We start from the raw sequence: 19,208 nt of genomic DNA on the forward strand, positions 1-19,208 counted from the left end.
GCAGACCTTCAGGCTGCCTTGGATGCCGCAGATATGGCTCCACGGGCTATGGTCTCCGCAGTGTTCATGAGGAGGGCGTCATGTCTCCTGCTGTCTGGGTTGAACAGTGAGGCACAGAACTCCTTACAGAACCTTCTGTTCGATGGCAATGCCCTGTTTGCGGAACAGACGGACATGAAATTGCATGTCCTGAAAGATTCCTGCACAACGCTAAAGACCCTTGGTCTCTGTGTCCTGGCCCCGGCCAGGACCAAGTTTAAACGGCTGCAGGCTCCTGCCCAGGCCACCCACTCTATATATGAGACCCCTTATAAAAAAATCAAAGGACTATAAAAAGTGCTCGCAACGGCAATCCCGGTCTGCACCCCAACCTGGGCCCTCCAAGGGTAAACAGGTGGGGAAGTGTCAGTTTTGATGGGACGCCCCGGGGTGACTTACCAGCTCATACGAGAAATCCATCTGCAGTAAAACTCCCCTTCTCCAACCGGTTGTGTGCTTTTCTCCCAGAGAGGTCGTGGCTGACCTCAGACGGATGGGTCCTCAACACCGTTTTCCGAGGCTACACCCTCCAGTTTACCTCAACCCCCCACCCCCTGCAACCTACCCACCCTCCATATCCGTCCCTCCTCAGGGACCTGTGTCACGAGACCCTGCTCGAGCAGGTGGTGAGGCAGCTCCTTGGCATGGGAGCGATGGAGGTGGTGCCAGTGGAGTTCAGACGCAAGGGGTTCTACTCCCGCTATTTCCTTATCCCAAAGGCCAAAGCGGGGCTCAGGCCCATCTTGGACCTGTGAGGCCTGAACCAGGACATGGTAAAGCTCAAGTTTTGCATGGTGTCTCTGGCCTCCATCATCCCCTCCCTGGATCCTAGGGACTGGTACGCCAACTTCGATCTGCAGGACGTGTACTTCCACATTCATATATTCGAGGGACACAGGCGTTTCCTCCGTTTCGTGGTTGGGCAGGAGCACTACCAATTTACTGTCCTCCCGTTCGACCTATCCACTGCCCCCAGGGTATTCACAAAGTGTATGTCTGTGGTGGCGGCCTACCTCAGACATCGAGGGGTCCAGAAGGTCCCCTATCTCGATGACTGGCTGGTTAAGGGCAGCTCCAGGTCTCAGGTGCAAGATCACGTATCACTCTTCCTGTCCCGATGTGCCACTCCGGGGCTGTTGGTAAACGACACCAAGTCCATATTAGTCCCAGTGCAGCGCATAGAGTTCATTGGGGCAATTCTGGATGTGGCCAGGGCCTCCCACCCACCGGACAGATTCGAGACCCTAAGGGAGCTCATCGGCACAATCACGAAGTTCCCCATGACACAGCCAGAGTGTGCCTCCAACTCCTGAGTCATATGTTAGCATCACGTACGTGGTTCGTCACGCCAGACTCAAGATACAGCTCCTCCAGCTCTGGTTGGCCTCGATATTCTCCCAGTCCAGAGAAAGGATGGAAAAAGTCCTCACTTTGCACGCACCGGTGATCGCCTCTCTGCAGTGCTGGTCCTCCCTGGGGAATATGTTCCACAGGGTCCCATTCAGGGGGCGGCCCCCATCCGTTGAGCTGGTGTCCGATGTGTCGGACCTGGGGTGGGGAGCCCATGTGAGGAACATTCAGACCCAAGGTCTGTGGTCTGCGCAGGAATGTGCCCTACATATAAAGGTTAAGGAGCTCAGGGCGGTCTGTCTGGCATGTATGGCCTTCTACTCACACCTAGAGGGCAGAGTGGTCAGAGTTCTCACGAACAACCTGGCCTCAATGTTCTACATCAACAGGCATGGCGGGGACTGTTCCTCAGCCCTCTGCCAGGAAGCCCTCAGGCTGTGGGACTCCTGTATAGCCAACAATACTTACTTGGAAGCCCACCACTTACCGGGCTCCCGGAATTCTCGAGCGGTTTGCCTGAGCTGAGACTTCTTCTCTCCGCACGAGTGATCACTACACCCAGAGGTGGTTTACAGGATTTTCCAAATGTGGGGCACTCCCCAGGTGGACCTATTTGTGACACAGCAGAACCGCCGGTGTGTCCGCTTCTGCTCTGGGGTGGATTGGGTATGGGTGCCATCTCCGATGCCTTCCTTCTGCCTTAGTTGGACCAGCCTTTCTATGCTTTTCTCCTGTTCCTGCTGATTGGCAAGATCTTAGAAAAGACAAAAACGGACAGGACCAGGGTCCTCCTGATCGCCCCAGCATGGCCCAGGCAATATTGGTACGGGACTCTCACGAGCCCCTCGGTGGCTGCTGCCATCCCGCCTGGACCTGCTATCCCAGGGCCAGGGCTGCCTCCTCCACCCCAGCCTAGCGGCACTCCACCTCATGGCATGGCTGCTCAATGGTTAAGCTGGGAGGAGAGGACTTGCTCAGAAGGGGTTCAGCGTGTCCTCTTGGAAAGCAGGCAGAGCCTCCACTCATCGGGCCTACCTGGTGAAATGGTCTCGGTTTTCCCGGTAGGCAGCTGATCGGGGCGTTTTGCCTGTGGCTGCTCCAATTCAGCTCATATTAGACTACCTCCTTCATCTGAGATCCCAAGGCCTAGCGCCCTCGTCCATCAAGGTGCACTTGGTGGCCATATTGGCCTTCCACCCACCAGTGCAGGGTCACACGGTATTCTCCCATGCCATGACTGGCCAATCGCCTTTTCCTGTATGTTAGGCCCCCAGTCCCGCAGTGGGGCCTGAACTTGGTGCTGACCAGGTTGACGGGTCCCCCATTTGAACCGCTAGCTACATGCTCCTGGTTGCAGCTCTCGTGGAAGGTGGCCTTCCTGGTAGCGATCATGTCTGCTACATGGGTCTTGGAGCTCCGGGCCCTGACCTGTGAACCTCCGTGCACAGTGTTCCATAAGGATAAGGTCCAGCTATGACCGCATCCTTTGTTTCTCCCCAAGGTGGTCTCTGCCTACCATATGGGTCAGGACATTTTCCTGCCAGTGCTCTGTCCCAAATCCCATATATCCAGTGGGGAGTGTCGCCTCCACATGCTGGATGTGAGGCGGGCTCTGGCGTTTTACTTGGAACGTTCAAAACCGTTCAGAAAGTCTTCGCTGTTCATTGCCTCAGCCGAGTGCATGAGAGGCCGGCCAGTCTCCACTCAGCAGCTCTCCAACTGGATTATCTCGTGTATTTGTACCCATTATGACCTGGTGGGAGTCCCCCTGCCGCAGGTTGTGAGGGTGCACTTGACTAGGGCGCAAGCCACATCGGTTGCCTTTCTGGCCGATATCCTCATCCAGGACATCTGTAGGGCTGCCACATGGTCATCAGTTCACATGTTCACATCGCATTACATGATCATCTCCCAAACCAGGGATGATGCTGGGTTCGGCAGGGCGGTACTCCATCCCAAGTGTCTGTGAACTCCTACCCATCTCCAACAGATATAGCTTGGAATCCCCTATTGTGGAATGCACATGAGCAATCACTCGAAGGAGAAAAGACAGTTACTGTTTCCGTAACTGGTGTTCTTCGAGATGTGTTGCTCATGTCCCTTCCACATCCTGCCCTCCTTTCCCTCTGTCGAAGTTGTCTGCAAGAAGGAACTGAGGGTGAGGAAAATGTGCAGCGCCCCTTATACTGCGCCATAGCGGCACCCCTCCAGGGGTCGCTAGAGGCGCTCCCCTGTGGGTACTTCTTGGGGAAAAACTTCTGGCACCGGTGCACATGGCGAGCACACGCACCTATTGTGGAATGGACCTGAACAACACATCTCTAAGAACACCAGTTTTGGAAAAGGTAACTGTCTTTTCTCCCCACACAATAATAAGATCCAGCACCTCTTGTGTACTCCATGCTGGACCACATTTGCGGGCTTGAGTCTTCGTGATCAGCTGTGCTGGCGAGCTCTCCATACTGATCAAACAGGAAATGAAAATTCAAAAGTTCCCAGGGCTTTAACAGGGGAGCGGCTGTTTCCTGTGTACCTCACTGCTGTGCAGTGGAGTTGAAAGTGCTCTCCAGAGTGGTCACAGCGGAGCACTGTGGGATACCTCCTGGAGGCCAATTCATTTAAATTATACAACGCAATGTCTACGCTATCCCCATGTCGATCCATGGAAGTCGAATCAAATGGTAAGCCTCTTGCGGAGGTGGAGTTCAAAATTCTACTTTACAGGCCACTTATGTTGGCGGAAGGAACTGGGAAGTGTAGACACACAAATTATTAAATCAACCTAATGCGTCTTATGTTGACCTAACTTTGTAGTGTAGACCAGGCCTAAATAGATGAGACAGACAAAGGGTAGGAAAAGGGATAACACAAGTAGAGTGAGCAATACAATGGTGACAAAAGTCCTGTTCTGTGAATTTTGTTTAAATCCTTTCAATGGGGTTATGTTAAGTGGAATTGGAGATTAGCTCGATACAAGACAAAGGAAGGGGGGGGTGAGTGTTGGGGGGTATTGGAGCAAACAGTCAGCATAGGAGAGAATGGTCACAGTGCAAACTTCAGAAAGCAGTCTGCTGTGAGTATGTTGGTCCTTGCTTTAAATGCTGTCTGAAGCTGCTGTACTGTTTCACTCTGTCTTGGTTGATCCCTACACCTTGTCCCAAAGGTTATATGACTTGGGGAGGAGGGGATGATGCCACAAAAGTCCTCGTGCCTCTCACAGGGGTCATGGGGGTGTCTTCTACGCAATTCTGAGTCTGGTAGCTTATGGGGGCATGGATTGACAGTTTTGTTTTAATGAGGTATTCAAAGTCAGTCTTAAATATATTTCTGCCTTCCAAATCTCACTGCAAAAGCATCCAAACTTCCTTCTGCATCCTACAAGAACATACTTTAAAATAACCTATCACAGTGTGTTTAAATTAAAAGGTTTTTCTAATCTCATTGTAATATATTAACTATACAATACAATAATTTTGTGTGGTCTTTCCCTAGGCACCTTTGGACGCATTTTCCATGGAATTTTAATAGAGGAAAAAGACCCCAGTAAAGAGAAACAAGTTTTTGTCAAAACAGTCAAAGGTAGGTTTTATTGTTGTGTTTCTCCCTCATGTTATTCAGGCAGACTGTGGCATGTTCATTGCATCAAATCTGCCTTTTGAAACGGTACGTAAAATACACAGGTATATGTACACTCTTTTCCCAATGTTGATAATGCTGCAATCAGAAAAGGTCAGGAATAGAAATCTACTGCACAAGAAAGATTGGATGTACCCTCCACCAGAGATGCCAGTTACTGCACCCTTAATCTCCTTGTTTTCCAGGGCTTTAGTCTATGCTAGTTAGAAATGTCAGTTAAAGTTTTTGTTTTTCAGATGTTGATACTACAGAAAAATAATTGAAATATGAGCTCTTTAACCTGTTCTGTGCCCCCTCTATAAACTCAATTTTAGAAAGAATGGGTAAATTACACACGCTGTAATCCTTAAAACATTTGATTTATTAAGCAACATGAGTGCACAGGTGTCCGTATTAAACATAGAGGAAAAAGAAATGGCTGCTGCCCAAGATGCTTCCATCTTAAATTAGACAGTGGTTCAGATATACAAAGCATTAGCTGGTCTGATTTTAAAATCATGCAAACTTGTTTAACCCATTTTCCCTTTTGTTTTAAGGTTAATAGGTTTTTGTAGACGCGTACTTTTAAGGAGTCCTTAGATGCTGATGGATAGGCACACCAATGGAGCTGCACTATGGAGGTATGATTCCTAAAGCGCACAATGTATCACGCACTAGTTGGTCTATGTAGACCCTGCTGGTGCGGACTAAGAGTTCCTTAGTGCATTTTAACACAGTATCATTTCAAACAGTAATACATTAATACAATACATTAAATTGCACTAGGGAACTCTTAATGTTCACCAGCAGCAAATCAGTTAGTGCACTTTAGAAATCACACACTGGCAGTGTCCATTGCTGCACCACGTAGACGTAACCTAACCGTATTCTAGGATGTCAGTATCTTAAACGAAAAACACTCATCCAGACCTTCCCGCCACAACTCTTAGTTATCATTATTCGTTTTGATAACATACTCAGCACAATGAGACAAATTAAGTATTACATGGTAAAGGTTTGTTGTATTTGATCAAATTTTTGTGCCGTTGTTACTTTAATTATGACATTCTTACATGGTTTTGATAGCGTTAACTGGTGTTTTTATAGTTTGTTGTTTTCCATTTTGCAAATTTGAGCTTCATTAGAACAGTGAAAAGGTTTCCTTTTCCATCTTGTCTTATATAGCAAATTAAACCTTTCCTGGACTAATTTTTGACTGATGGTCAGCAAGATTTTAAAGTTAAAGCAACCAGTTTTCCTGTAGCCTGTTACTGTATTTTTCACATTACTATTTGTAGAGGATGATTCTTTCTTTAAAAAAAAAAAAAAATATGGAAAACTTCTCTAGCCAAACCTTCCAGGCTGGTCATTTATTCCCTTTGAATATAAAAAAGGAATTAACAAGGTTGGTAGGTGCAGAACATAAATGGATTTTCATCAGGTCAGAGGATGATCTTTGTTTTTTCCAAACAAATGCTTCAGGACTTGTTTGAGAAAAGAAATCATCACCAGTCATCAATGTGCAGCTACAGTCAAAACTAACAATGTTAGGAACCATTAGGAAAAGGATAGATAATAAGACCGTAAATATCATAATGCCACTATATAAATTGATGGTATACCCACACCTTGAATACTGCATGCAGTTCTGGTCCCCCCCCTATCTCAAAAATGATATATTAGAAATGGAAAAGGAATGGGGAAGGGCAGCAAAAAAGGGTATGGAACAGCTTCCATATGAGGACAGATTAAAAAGACAGGGACCATTTAGCTAGGAAAAGTGGGGGGATATGATAGACAAAGGGGGGATATGATAGAGGTCTATACAATCATGAGTGGTTGAAGAAAGTGAATAAGGAAGTGATATTTACTCCTTCAAATAACACTAGAACCCCAAGCCACCCAATGAAATTAATAGGCAGGAAGTTTAAAATAAACAAAAGGAAGTACTTCACATAACGCATGGTCAAGCTGAGGAACTCATTGTCAGGGGATATTGTGAAGGCCAAAAGTGTAACTGGGTTGAAAAAAGAACTAGATAAGTTCATGAAGGATAGGTCTATCAGTGGCTGTTTAGGGATGAAACCCTGTGCTCTGGGAGTCCCCATGCCTCACTGCCAGATGCTGGGACTAGATGACGGGTTGGATCAGTTGATTGCAGCCCTGTTCTGTTAATTCCCTGTGAAGCATCTGGCACAGGCCCCTGTCAGAAGACAAGATACTGAGCTAGATAGACCAATGGTCTGACCCAATATTGCCATTCTTATGTTATGTTCAGGCATGAGTAATCCAACAATAACAACCTAGTGTGTGCATGTGGTAGTGGAAGAAATATCTTGGTAGATTTCAAAATGAACATACAATCTGATGCAAAAGTAGAGACTGACAATAGAACTTTTTTAAAAGGGGGCCTGTATGGATAAAAGTGATTTATTTTAAAAAAAACACCCATTAGATAAGAAATCTCACTTGCACTATCACCAAAGGGCAGCGGAGGGGGGAGAATACCAGTGAAATTTTTTTGAGACTCCCAAGGCAGATCTGATTGAGAGGGATGCTGTTCCAATCCCTAGCCACTTTGCCTCTTCATGAAATAGGCCTAGAGGTGGTGAGCCAGGAGAAGAATTGAATGGATCAATGCTAAACATAATACCTTTTCAGAGGTTGACTGGGGCTTTCCTGTCCCAAAAGTAGGCTTGGACCCCTCCCCATATAACCTATGACCTATTGAGTCATGAATGTGACAAGTTAATTGTTCCCTCTACAAAGACTGTAAAATCATAGCCCTGTCCTTTATCACTATTCATTTCTCTTTTCAGTTAGTTTTGGGAATATTGTGCATTGTGCAAAGACCATATGGCCCTTCATAGAATCATAGAATATCAGGGTTGGAAGGGACCTCAGGAGGTCATCTAGTCCAACCCCCTGCTCAAAGCAGGACCAATCCCCAACTAAATAATCCCAGCCAGGGCTTTGTCAAGCCTGACCTTAAAAACTTCAAAGGAAGGAGATTCCACCACCTCCCTAGGTAACGCATTCCAGTGCTTCACCACCCTCCTAGTGAAAAAGTTTTTCATAATATCCAACCTAAACCTCCCCACTGCAACTTGAGACCATTACTCCTTGTTCTGTCATCTGCTACCACTGAGAACAGTCTAGATCCATCCTCTTTGGAACCCCCTTTCAGGTAGTTGAAAGCAGCTAACAAATCCCCCCTCATTCTTCTCTTTCACAGACTAAACAATCCCAGTTCCCTCAGCCTCTCCTCATAAGTCATGTGTTCCAGTCCCTAATCATTTTTGTTGCCTTCCAATAGACGTTTTCCAACGTTTCCACATCCTTCTTGTAGTGTGGGGCCCAAAACTGGACACAGTACTCCAGATGAGGCCTCACCAATGTCGAATAGAGGGGAACGATCACGTCCTTCGATCTGCTGGCAATGCCCCTACTTATACATCCCAAAATGCCATTGGCCTTCTTGGCAACTAGGCACATTGTTGACTCATATCCAGCTTCTCGTCCACTGTAACCCCAAGGTCCTTTTCTGCAGAACTGCTGTCTAGCCATTCGGTCCTTAGTCTGTAAGCGGTACATCGGATTCTTCCATCCTAAGTGCAGGACTCTGCACTTACCCTTGTTGAACCTCATCAGGTTTCTTTTGGCCCAATCCTCTAATTTGTCTACCTCTGTATCCTATCCCTACCCTCCAGCATATCTACCTCTCCTCCCAGTTTAGTGTCATCTGCAAACTTGCTGAGGGTGCAATCCACACCATCCTCCAGATCATTAATGAAGATATGGAACAAAACCGGCCCCAGGACCGACCCTTGGGGCACGCCACTTGATACTGGCTGCCAACTAGACATGGAGCCATTGATCACTACCCGTTGAGCCCGACAATCTAGCCAACTTTCTATCCACCTTATAGTCCATTCATCCAGGCCATACTTCTTTAACTTGCTGGCAAGAGTACTGTGGGAGACAGTGTCAAAAGCTTTGCTAAAGTCAAGGAACAACATGTCCACTGCTTTCCCCTCATCCACAGAGCCAGTTATCTCATCGTAGAAGGCAATTAGATTAGTCAGGCATGACTTGCCCTTGGTGAATCCATGCTGACTGTTCCTGATCATTTTCCTCTCCTCGAAGTACTTCAGATTTGATTTATTGAGGACCTGCTCCATGATTTTTCCAGGGACTGAGGTGAGGCTGACTGGCCTGTAGTTCCCAGGATCCTCCTCCTTCCCTTTTTTAAAGATGGGCACTACATTAGCCTTTTTCCAGTCATCCGGGACCTCCCCCGATCGCCATGAGTTTTCAAAGATAATGGCCAATGGCTCTGCAATCACATCCGCCAACTCCTTTAGCACTCTCAGATGTAGCGCATCCGGCCCCATGGACTTGTGCTCATCCAGCTTTTCAAAATGATCCCGAACCATTTCTTTTTCCACAGAGGGCTGGTCACCTCCTTCCCATGCTGTGCTGCCCAGTGCAGTAGTCTGGGAGCTGACCTTGTTTGTGAAGACAGAGGCAAAAAAGCATTGAGTACATTAGCTTTTTCCGCATCCTCTGTCACTAGATTGCCTCCCTCATTCAGTAAGGGGCCCACACTTTCCTTGACTTTCTTCTTGTTGCTAACATAGCTGAAGAAACCCTTCTTGTTACTCTTAACATCTGTTGCTAGCTGCAACTCCAGGTGTGATTTGGCCTTCCTGATTTCACTCCTGCATGCCCAAGCAATATCTTTATACTCTTCCCTGGTCATTTGTCCAATCTTCCACTTCTTGTAAGCTTCTTTTTTTGAGTTTAAGATCAGCAAGGATTTCACTATTAAGCCAAGTTGGTCGCCCTTCAGCAATTGGTGATGATCTCAGAGGTTGCAGCTTTTAGTGTGACATGAATAGACAAGGGTATGACTACTTCTAATTTTTCTATTTTTATTCTTGGAATAAAAGAGGCCAGCTATAGAATTTAGGCTAGTTGTAGAATCTCCTGTTTAAAAAAGGGGGCGTGGGGAGGAATTGTTTGGGGTGGGTCTCCACAATAAAGAGGAATTTTCTGAATCCAATTCTCTTTATCCCAAATCCTGCTCCTTTCTGCTTCACTCTTTCAGACCCAGTTCCTCCTCACGAGCAGCCCTTCTGAAAGAGTTCCAGCCCTCCCTTTGCTTCTCTGATACCAGTTGGAAGAAGATTTATCCCACTTCATGAAGCTTAAATCCAGATCAATGGATGGCCCAGTTCATAGAATTAGTTCAAGGGATGAGCATTCACAGTAGTTTTACCTTGGCCTGACTGCCCTGTTTCAGGTTCACTCAGTATTATCCAGCTAGCAAAAAGGCTGCAAACTCTATATCTTTTGTGTGTTTTCAAGATTGTTACACCTACTTACTTTAGGGAACGGCAGCATCTATTCAGCAATATTCAAAGATATTCACTCAGAGTAGCACAGGCTGCTTCGGTCGGAAATGCTGTTCTCAAGATTGCATCTGCAAAACCACAATGGGGTCATCATTGTCTCCCATCACCAGTCATTCCTGATTAGTAGACGTATTCTAATCTTCTTAATTTAAACCCACCTTCTCCATTGACAGTTTGTATTTTCAGTATGTCCGTTTTCTTCTCTTAGGCATCCTAGTTCCTGTTATCTTTTCCACTTGCAACATGGTTCCTTGGGAAGTTTTGCTGACTGAGGTGGGAAAGGAGCATAGTCTTCTATAGGAAGTGATTAGCATTTTGTCACCTCCTTCTTTTTGTTGAGTGGAGTTGTATTTCAGGAGGAAGAAAAGACTGGCAAGTCAATTCACCAGTAAGGGGGGGTGTCCTTAGTTAACTGCCCCTTATTTGCTTTCTGCTTTTTTGTAATGTGACTCAGGTTTCTTCAGTTGCTTTAGGGGTTTGCAGCTTAGATGCAGAAATTAACTGTTGTCACTTTGAGTATCTGCCAGCTTGAAATCAGTCCTGGGGATGCACATAGATTGTTTAACATCACAGAAACAACACCTATTGTGTCCATTACAATAAGCCATGGCTTGGGTTCTGGGTACTTAAAATTTCATCTCAATGGAAACCTTTCTTGGATTTTTTTTTTCCCCTCATTTGTTCTGGGCTTCACTACTGAAGCTAATTCTTAATATCAGTTATCATAGTTTCTCTCACCTTTTTAATACCAATGATAGAGTATTGACAAGAGTCTAAAGGATTTTCTCTGCAATAGTTGGAAATTTATTTTTTGGTGCAGATTCTGGGGCCCCCTAAAAATTAACTTGTTTGCAAAGAAGGGGGCACATAAAACAGTTCTATTCTGCCATGATATAAATAACGAAAGTGCCCAGAGATTTCGGTCAAGATCAAGGCCCTTTTGTGTTAGATGCCATATAAACAGAGAGAGAGATGTGCCTGCTCCAATGGTCTGTCCTCTTAAAATCTTTAGGGAAGAAGACTTGTGTTTGAAATAGAGAAAAATTGAAGAGAACTTTGTGGGGTTTTTTTACTTATTATAGGAGGCTGGTGGAATTGCTGGGAACCGAAGCCTGGTCTCTGAAGTGGGTGGTAGATCTGTATCCTATGCCTCTCATACAGTTGGTTGAAATCTCTGTAGTTAGGCCTGTGAGGTGGTTTTACCATTGCCCCAAAGTTAATCCATACTGCGCGCGTTTAAGTGATTAACATTGCTACAATCCTGGAATCTTAAAATTCTACCTGCCGCAAAAATGGGATATTCTTATTCATAACAAGGTCCAGAGGTCCATCTCTTCTCAACGCATCTTACCCCTCTGAGAAACTTACTAGTTTTTCATGTGCCTCTTAAGACAGGCAGACCAGCTCTTCCCTGCTGCAAAGCAAATAAAATAAACTACAGTCGGCTTAATATCTCCAGTCTCCTGGGTCTGCCATTATTGGCAGGGGGGATTCCTCTCCTCTCTGTAGTTACTACGACTCTGCTCCCCTACTTACATATCATGAAGTTGCACCATGGTAGAGAACTGTAAGAGAGGGAAAGCCAGAAGCTGGTTCATTCACCTCCCTGCTGACTTAGTGCCTGGATGGAGATCTGTGCCTGTTCTATGGAGACACAGAAGCCTTGCAACTGCTCAGGCTGGGGCAGGGTTTCCTGCAGCTTCCTTCCCAATAGCTCTCCTGCTTGAGGGAAGAGGTGGCAGCAGCAGCGCTTGAGCAGTAAAATCCTTCAGGCCCAGCCAGTTGCTTTCCCCACCATGCCATGGATGGTGGCAGAGACTGAAGGAAACCTTCAAAGGCCCAGGGAAGCTCTCTGCTCATGCAACCCTGACTGACCACAGCTGCTGCAGTAGCAGGGTAATACTGACAGGGGTCCAGAGCAGACAGAGCAAGGAGATTCTAGTATGGAGCCCTTCCTTCACTGTGTAGTATCTCCCTCTGCCCACTGTAGCACTGACACAGAAGTGTCAACAAAGGAGACTTCATGACATCAGGAGACCTTGAAGAATGCCTATCTCCATATCCCCATTCAGTAGTCTCTCAGATGCTTCCTTCACTTTGCTTTTGGAGTACAACATAACCAGTACAGGTCCTTGTACTTTGATTTAGCAACAGTATCACTAGTGTTTACAAAAATGCTTTTGCGTAAATAGTACCTCTCAGGCAGGACAGGGTCTATATCTTCCCTTTCCTGGGTGACAACTTCATCCAGAGTCAGCATCATAGATGATGATACCCAGATGACAAGGATACTGCAGAACCATCGTTTTGTGATAAATAGAGAAATCAGTTACCACCACCTCAGCAGATTCTCCATCTCAGAGTGGAGATAGAGACAGTCCTGTAGACAGTTTTCTTATTACAAGGAAGAGAAGAAAAGCTGAGGAATCCTATCAAAACAATCAACCTCTTAAGGGAAGTTACCCCATTTATATGCTTCAGTCTCTTCTGGGATCAGTTTTCTCCTATGTAGATATTCTGAGTGGACCTGTGCTCACATGAGGTTGATACAAAGCTTCCTCTTATCCTTCCCTCCACTAGCTCTGATCCACTGCTCAATGAAGGTCTTTCTCCCAGGAGGTTTCTGAGGCATTGAGATGATGGATGAGTCCAAGCAGATTCAAAGCTGGCTTCCCAACAGGCAAACCTGTCTGGACAGTTATCTCCACATATGTCAGGCTGGAAGGATGTGGTACTCTCCCGGGATCAAGGATTGTCCAACACATCTTGTCCAAATATAAACTGGCGAGAGCTCAGGGCACTCGATGATATGGTTTCAAGGTTCTGCTCCCTTATCTGGACTCCCCTCAAGCTGATCATAACAGACAACACCTAAACCAAGTCATATGTCAACAGGCAAGGGCTACTGTACTCTAAAGAGCTCATCTCCTGATGACTTTGGCAGAGGTGAATCTGTGGTCAATCTATGAATATGACTGACTGGCTCAGCTGCAAAAAGTGAGGTCATTCAGAATGGAAACTGGACCAGAGGCATTTCATCTCCTGGTAAAGGAATTTGGTCTCCCAGTGTTGTATCTGTTTGCCTCCAGTGTGAATTACCAGGTTTCAGTGGTGGTCTCTCACCAGTAGGATCATAAAGTCAAGGCAAAAGATGCCCCATTGCAAAGGTGGCCAAAGAGACACTTAAGTTTTCCTCTTGTCCCCAGAATGATACTGAAGATGAGTGCTCCTTCTTGCCTGGTATTTCTTGTAACACTGTTCTGGCTAAGGAGGTCTTGCTTCTCTGGCCTTGACATGACACAAAGATCTTTCTTGTGCTTTTCCTCTAGAAGGGATATTATAAGGGCCAGTTATGCATTATATTCCAGATGTTCTACGTCTAGCTACTGTGCTCTTGAACAGAGAGCCTGTTAAAATAAGAGGTAATCTACACTTTTAGCTCATAGAATTACATCTACTTACTCAGCATATTCAAGGGCCTAATTGAGATTTACCCAATGGTTCCAGGACAAGGGTCTCACCCCTCACATTTGTATTGGTGTCACAGATTCTCAAATTTCTTCAAGATGGATATAGGCTAGGCCTGGTGATTTGGAGGCTCAAAAGTTACATTGCTGCTTTATCTGTTATCCTTGGTGCACCAAGTAAGAGGTGAATTTAATCTTAACCCAGAAATCCGGCGTTTTTTGAGAACAATGTTTTTTTCTTCCTCCTCCTGAAGTGCACAGAATTCCTCCATGGGAACTTATTCTCCCTTGGTTTTCAATATCATTACTGGCTCATCATTTTGACCCATTCATAACAGTATTTCATTACTTTCCAGTCTTTAAAGTGGCCTATTTGATAGACACTCTGCGAGCTGAAGTGATTTGGGAGCTCTTTCCCTAGAACCTCACTACTGCACCTTCCATAAAGATAAAGTGGTACTCAGAACCAACCTTGTCTTAATACCAGAGATTAACTCCAGGGTCCATAGAGCACAGGAAATTATCCTTTCCTCCTCCTGCCTGGCTCAGTTTCTCTCCAGTGTGGCAAATTGCCAGTACGATTATGATGAGTCCAGCACTTCCTCTTCTGGGGCGGGGGTTCCTGCCCCTGAACTAAGGTATTTACTGTCCCACTAGTAACCCAGAGAAGGGTAGTGGAGAGGGAGGGACCCCAGTGGCCCTAGGGATAGTGGTAAACCACTTGAACTAGCGGTTCCTTCCCCTGGGCTACTTCCCTCTCCTGCTCTTCAGCTTGTGGGGCTTTCTGCCCTCTCTCTCTGCACAAGCCAGGTGTCTCTTTACCTAGGGTCTTGGTCTTCTAGCCAGCCACAGCACTTCTCCAAACTACTCTCTGCTCCAACTCCTTCCAACTACTCTCTGCTCCAACTCCTTCCAACTACTCTCTGCTCCAACTCCGTCCCCTGGCTGATTGAAGCAGGGATTTTTTTTATCAGGTGACTATCTTCAGATGCTCTAATTGGCTTCAGGTGGTTTTAATTAATCTATAGAAACCTTTCTTCCCTCTACGGGGAATAAGGCTTCTCCTCATCCTGGGACTTACATATTCTTCCTATATCACTCTCCTGCTGCCTTCTGGCCATGCTGTATCACATATCCTCCCCTCCCCCCCCCACTCAACACCATGGGGTTGGGCTACTTGGGACAAGAGGCAACGCTTTCGTGACAAGGCATCTGCGTTGCTGTGTTGGCTTCTGGCCCTATGCTGTACTCGGAAATGAAAGGGTTGCAGAGATAGGAACCATCTAGTCGCTCTTGCATTCTTCTCCTTGTTTCTGTGCATCCACTGGAGCGGGACGTGGTCTGTCACCAGGGTAAATCGCCGCCCCAGTAGGGAGTAGCGGAGAGTTTCCATGGCCCATTTTATAACCAGACATTCCTTTTCAACAACGGCGTACTTTTGTTCCCTGGGGAGGAGCTTCCAGCTGAGGTACAGGATCGGGTGTTCCTCCTCCCCTACCATTTGCGAAAGGACGGCTCCTAGCCCTACTTCCGAGGCATCTGTTTGTAGGACAAATTCTCCCTTGAAGTCTGGGGCTATGAGTACTGGATGGCAGCAAAGGGCTGTCCTTAAACCTGCGAATGCTCCTTCTGCTGAATCAGACCATTTTACTATCTCGGGCCCCGAGCCTTTATCAGGTCCGTCAGTGGCCCTGCTCTTGTGGCGAAATGAGGGATAAATTTCCAATAGTACCCTACTAACCCGAAAAATACTCTGAACTGCTTTTTACGGACTGGCCGAGGTCAATCTTGTATTGTCTCCACTTTGTTCCAGAGGGCTTTTACCAAGCCTCTCCCTACTACATACCTGAGGTATCTCCCCTCAGCTAGTCCTATCACGCACTTCAGAGGGTTGGCAGTGAGGCCGGCCTTCCGCAGGGCATCTAGTACCGCTTCTACTTTCCCTAGGTGCGTTTCCCAGTCAGGGCTATGGATGACTGTATCGTCTAAATAGGCGGAGGCATACCTGGCATGGGGTCGCAGCAATTTATCCATAAGTCGTTGGAATGTTGCAGGGGCCCCATGGAGTCCGAAAGGGAGGACAGTGTATTGGAACAGGCCATCAGGTGTAGAGAAAGCAGTCTTCTCCTTGGCGTTCTTGGCCAGGGGAATTTGCCAATATCCTGTGGTTAGGTATCGGGCCTTGCCTAACTGATCAACTAGCTCGTCGTCACGTGGTATCGGATAGGCATCAAATTGAGATACTTCATTCAACTTCCGGAAATCGTTGCAAAATCTCAGGGTGCCATCAGGCTTGGGTACTAGGACGATAGGGCTGGATCACTGGCTGTGGGATTCTTCAGTAACCCCAAGTTCCATCATCATCTTCACTTCTGTCTTAATTTCCCCTCTTTTAGCTTCCGATATCCGGTACGGTCTTATCGTCACCCTTGTCTTGTCCTCTGTATACTGCCATTCATGAAACCTCTGGGATCGCAATGCTGTGGTTACTCCGGATCTGGCCACAATCTCTGCCTTCAGCTGAGGGTAATCCTCCGCAGTCTCTGCAGCCATATCGTAGTAGATCTTCTGGGCCTCTCCACACAGGAATGGGGCGAGGATACCAGACCACTGATCTCGGGGCCAGGCCTCCCGCAGGGCTGTTCTCTCAAATGCTAGGAGGTACGCCTCTACATCATCCTCCAGTGTCATTTTCTGTAGGCAGTGGCTGGCCCGTATAGTCCGGGTTCTGTTGCAATTGTGGTTCTGCTCCATAAGGGCCTTCATCTGGTTTGCCAGCTCCTGTAGCAGAGCTCAGTCCTGGGCAGCCTGAGTCATCAACAGCGGATTAGTCTCCTGCCGCACCCGAGTCGCCTCCTGTTGGGTGGTTGCTTAGATTCAGGTAGCCTCCTGTTGGGCCGCAGTGGCTTGTATTAGAGCCTTGACCACGTCGTCCATCTTCGGGACGGGATGGTTTTGGTTAACCCTGGTTTAAGTCCCCAGCTCAGAGATCCCACCTTTGACACCACCAGAGAGAGTGTGGCACTTTGGATGTCTGCAGAGCTCTCAAAGTATGTATTCACTGCACAGCTCAGTTCAAAAAGACAAACGACAAAGAAAGCATTTATCACCTAGTGTCATAGGGAAATAAGTCCTCAATCTCCCATTTTCAGATGGCTAAGATTGTATCCCAGGAAGTATATGAGTCAAAAGTGTACGAGTAACTCCATCTCCAAAAATGAGAGCTCCTTCCTTCAGAACTGTGCCAGCTTCATGAGCAGAAAGATCATGTGCCTTTATAAGACAAATCTGTAAAGCAATCACCTGTTCATACCATATCCAAATTCTACAAGCTGAACATCCAGTCATCATCTGATGCTGCCTTCAGTAGACAGATGCCTACACGCTGTAGTGTCCCTGTAACTATTAGGAAAGAGGACCTATACGTGAAAGATTTCCAGCATGATGCAAACAGGCCATGTTGGACAGCTGACAAGTTACAAACATATAAACTGTGATTGACTTCCTTCTTAACTTATCTGTTTGGCTTGGACAAGTACTACCTGTGTTCATTTGACATCTATTTCAGCCTGCCACAAACCAGTTGAAGGCAGTCTAGTGTCTTGGCTCTTCTCAGGTTCATGCAGGGCTTGTTAGAGGGGAGAACATGTTGAGAAAAGTTAAGGGCTTGTGGCACATGAAGTAGCAAGAGGGCAGGAGCTTGATTGTGTGGAGTTTTGTTAAAGGTTATAAGGTTTCAGTGCACGTGGTGCTCTGCAACTGTTAGTTCCCAGTGTGCCACTAAAATGATTTGAGTTTATAGGGTAGTACTTTTAAAAGTGAATGGGGTTTTTTTTTTTAATGCAAAAATGTTTGAGCTTAAGTCAGTATCTTTGTAGTCTTAAAGGTACACAGAGCTACATTATAAAAAGTAAACTGAAAGGTGTTCTTACCCTCCCAGGATCCTGTTTCTTCACTAGTGTTCATGACGTTTCCCAGTTGAGCACCCCATCTGGTATATTCACTAGTCTGCTATGAAGGAAACCAGCTGCTGATCCTCAAGTGTTTTAAGTCTTGAGCCTGAATGGAGCTCATCCACTTGCCCCAGTTTGGGGCATCCTAGACACATTCTTGAAATACAGATCCACTTTGTAGCACCCCCTCCTTGGAGCTGGAACTACTGTCCAGCTGCCTGGCCCCTGGGATCAGTGCTGACTCCTCAGGCTACCCCGTAGCGTAAACACCCCCTCTCCCAGAACTCCACCCCAAGGTGTGAACCTTCTGGGTTGCCATTTAACTCTTTCAGGAGACTTGTGGTAAGTGCAAAGCATAAATCACAGACATTTAGCACAAGATTCTAACACCATTGCTTTTTTACTTAACAGATAAAGCACAAGATAGTACAGATCACACAGCACACAACAAACATCTTAAACACAATGCCCCTCACTAGCTCACCCTTCCCTTGGAAGTCATCGGAGGACCATCTGTGTTCAGGTAGGTATGCAGAGTCCCCTTATCAGGCTGCTACATGTTCGGTTGCTTCTCCTTTGTCCTCAGCTGGAGAAAAATGGCCGAGTACCCCAGATTGATCCCCTTTCATAACTTTCCAGTTTTCTCTGTCAGTTGACTCTCTCGTCAGCCTTGAAAGGTGACCAGAGACCCTACTGGTTGACCTCGTTGCCAAGGCGACCAATCCCCTGAGAAACCAGTTCTTCTGGGTAGGAGCTATCTTATTGTCTCAGTTATTTCTTTTCAGTGGGAGAGCCCTTTAAGCAATGAACCTCTTGTTATTCCTTTGCCACTAGCCTTTGGAATTTCAGTCTAACATGGAGGCAAGCTGATAATGGAGAAGGCAAAGGGGCTGCACTTTGAAAATGGAGTTTTCAGCTTGGTAAAAATACGTAAAATTCATGAATTCTGTGAGAGATCATAAATTGATCAGACAGATTCCCTAAACCAGGGGCAGGCAAACTTTTTGGCCTGAGGGCCACATCAGGTTTCGGAAATTGTATGGCAGTGCCTCCCCAAACAGCCAGGCGTGGCCCTCCCCCCCGGACTTCTGCCCCCCCAACCCCCCCCCATTTTCTAATGTCCGTTGTCCGTCCCCCCCCCCCCCCCGGACCCTTGCCCCATCCAACCACCCCTTCTCCCTGTCCCCTGACTGTCCCCGGAACCCCTGCCCCTGACTGCCCCCCCACCCCATCTAACACCCCCTTCTTGCTGACTGCCTTCCCCCCGGGACCCCTGCCCCCATTCAACCCCCCGTTCCCTGCCCTCTGACCGCCCGACCCCTATCCACACCCGTGCCCCCTGAACTCCCCTGCCTTCTATCCAGCCG

At 46.8% G+C, this 19,208-nt stretch overlaps 1 protein-coding gene across 3 annotated transcripts in view; it reads left to right on the forward strand.

The window, feature by feature from the left end:
• RYK (receptor like tyrosine kinase) overlaps positions 1-19,208 on the forward strand; it is a 157,065-nt gene that overhangs the window by 95,961 nt on the left and 41,896 nt on the right. For all 3 annotated transcript variants that reach the window (XM_084639041.1, XM_084639043.1, XM_084639042.1), the window contains one exon: positions 4,882-4,968. In XM_084639041.1, coding sequence (XP_084495167.1) covers positions 4,882-4,968 — 87 coding nt within the window. The remainder of the gene's footprint in view (positions 1-4,881; positions 4,969-19,208) is intronic.

Source organism: Lepidochelys olivacea (genome assembly GCF_965140295.1).
Source record: "Lepidochelys olivacea isolate rLepOli2 genome assembly, chromosome: 9".
Classification (NCBI taxonomy): Eukaryota; Metazoa; Chordata; order Testudines; family Cheloniidae; genus Lepidochelys; species Lepidochelys olivacea.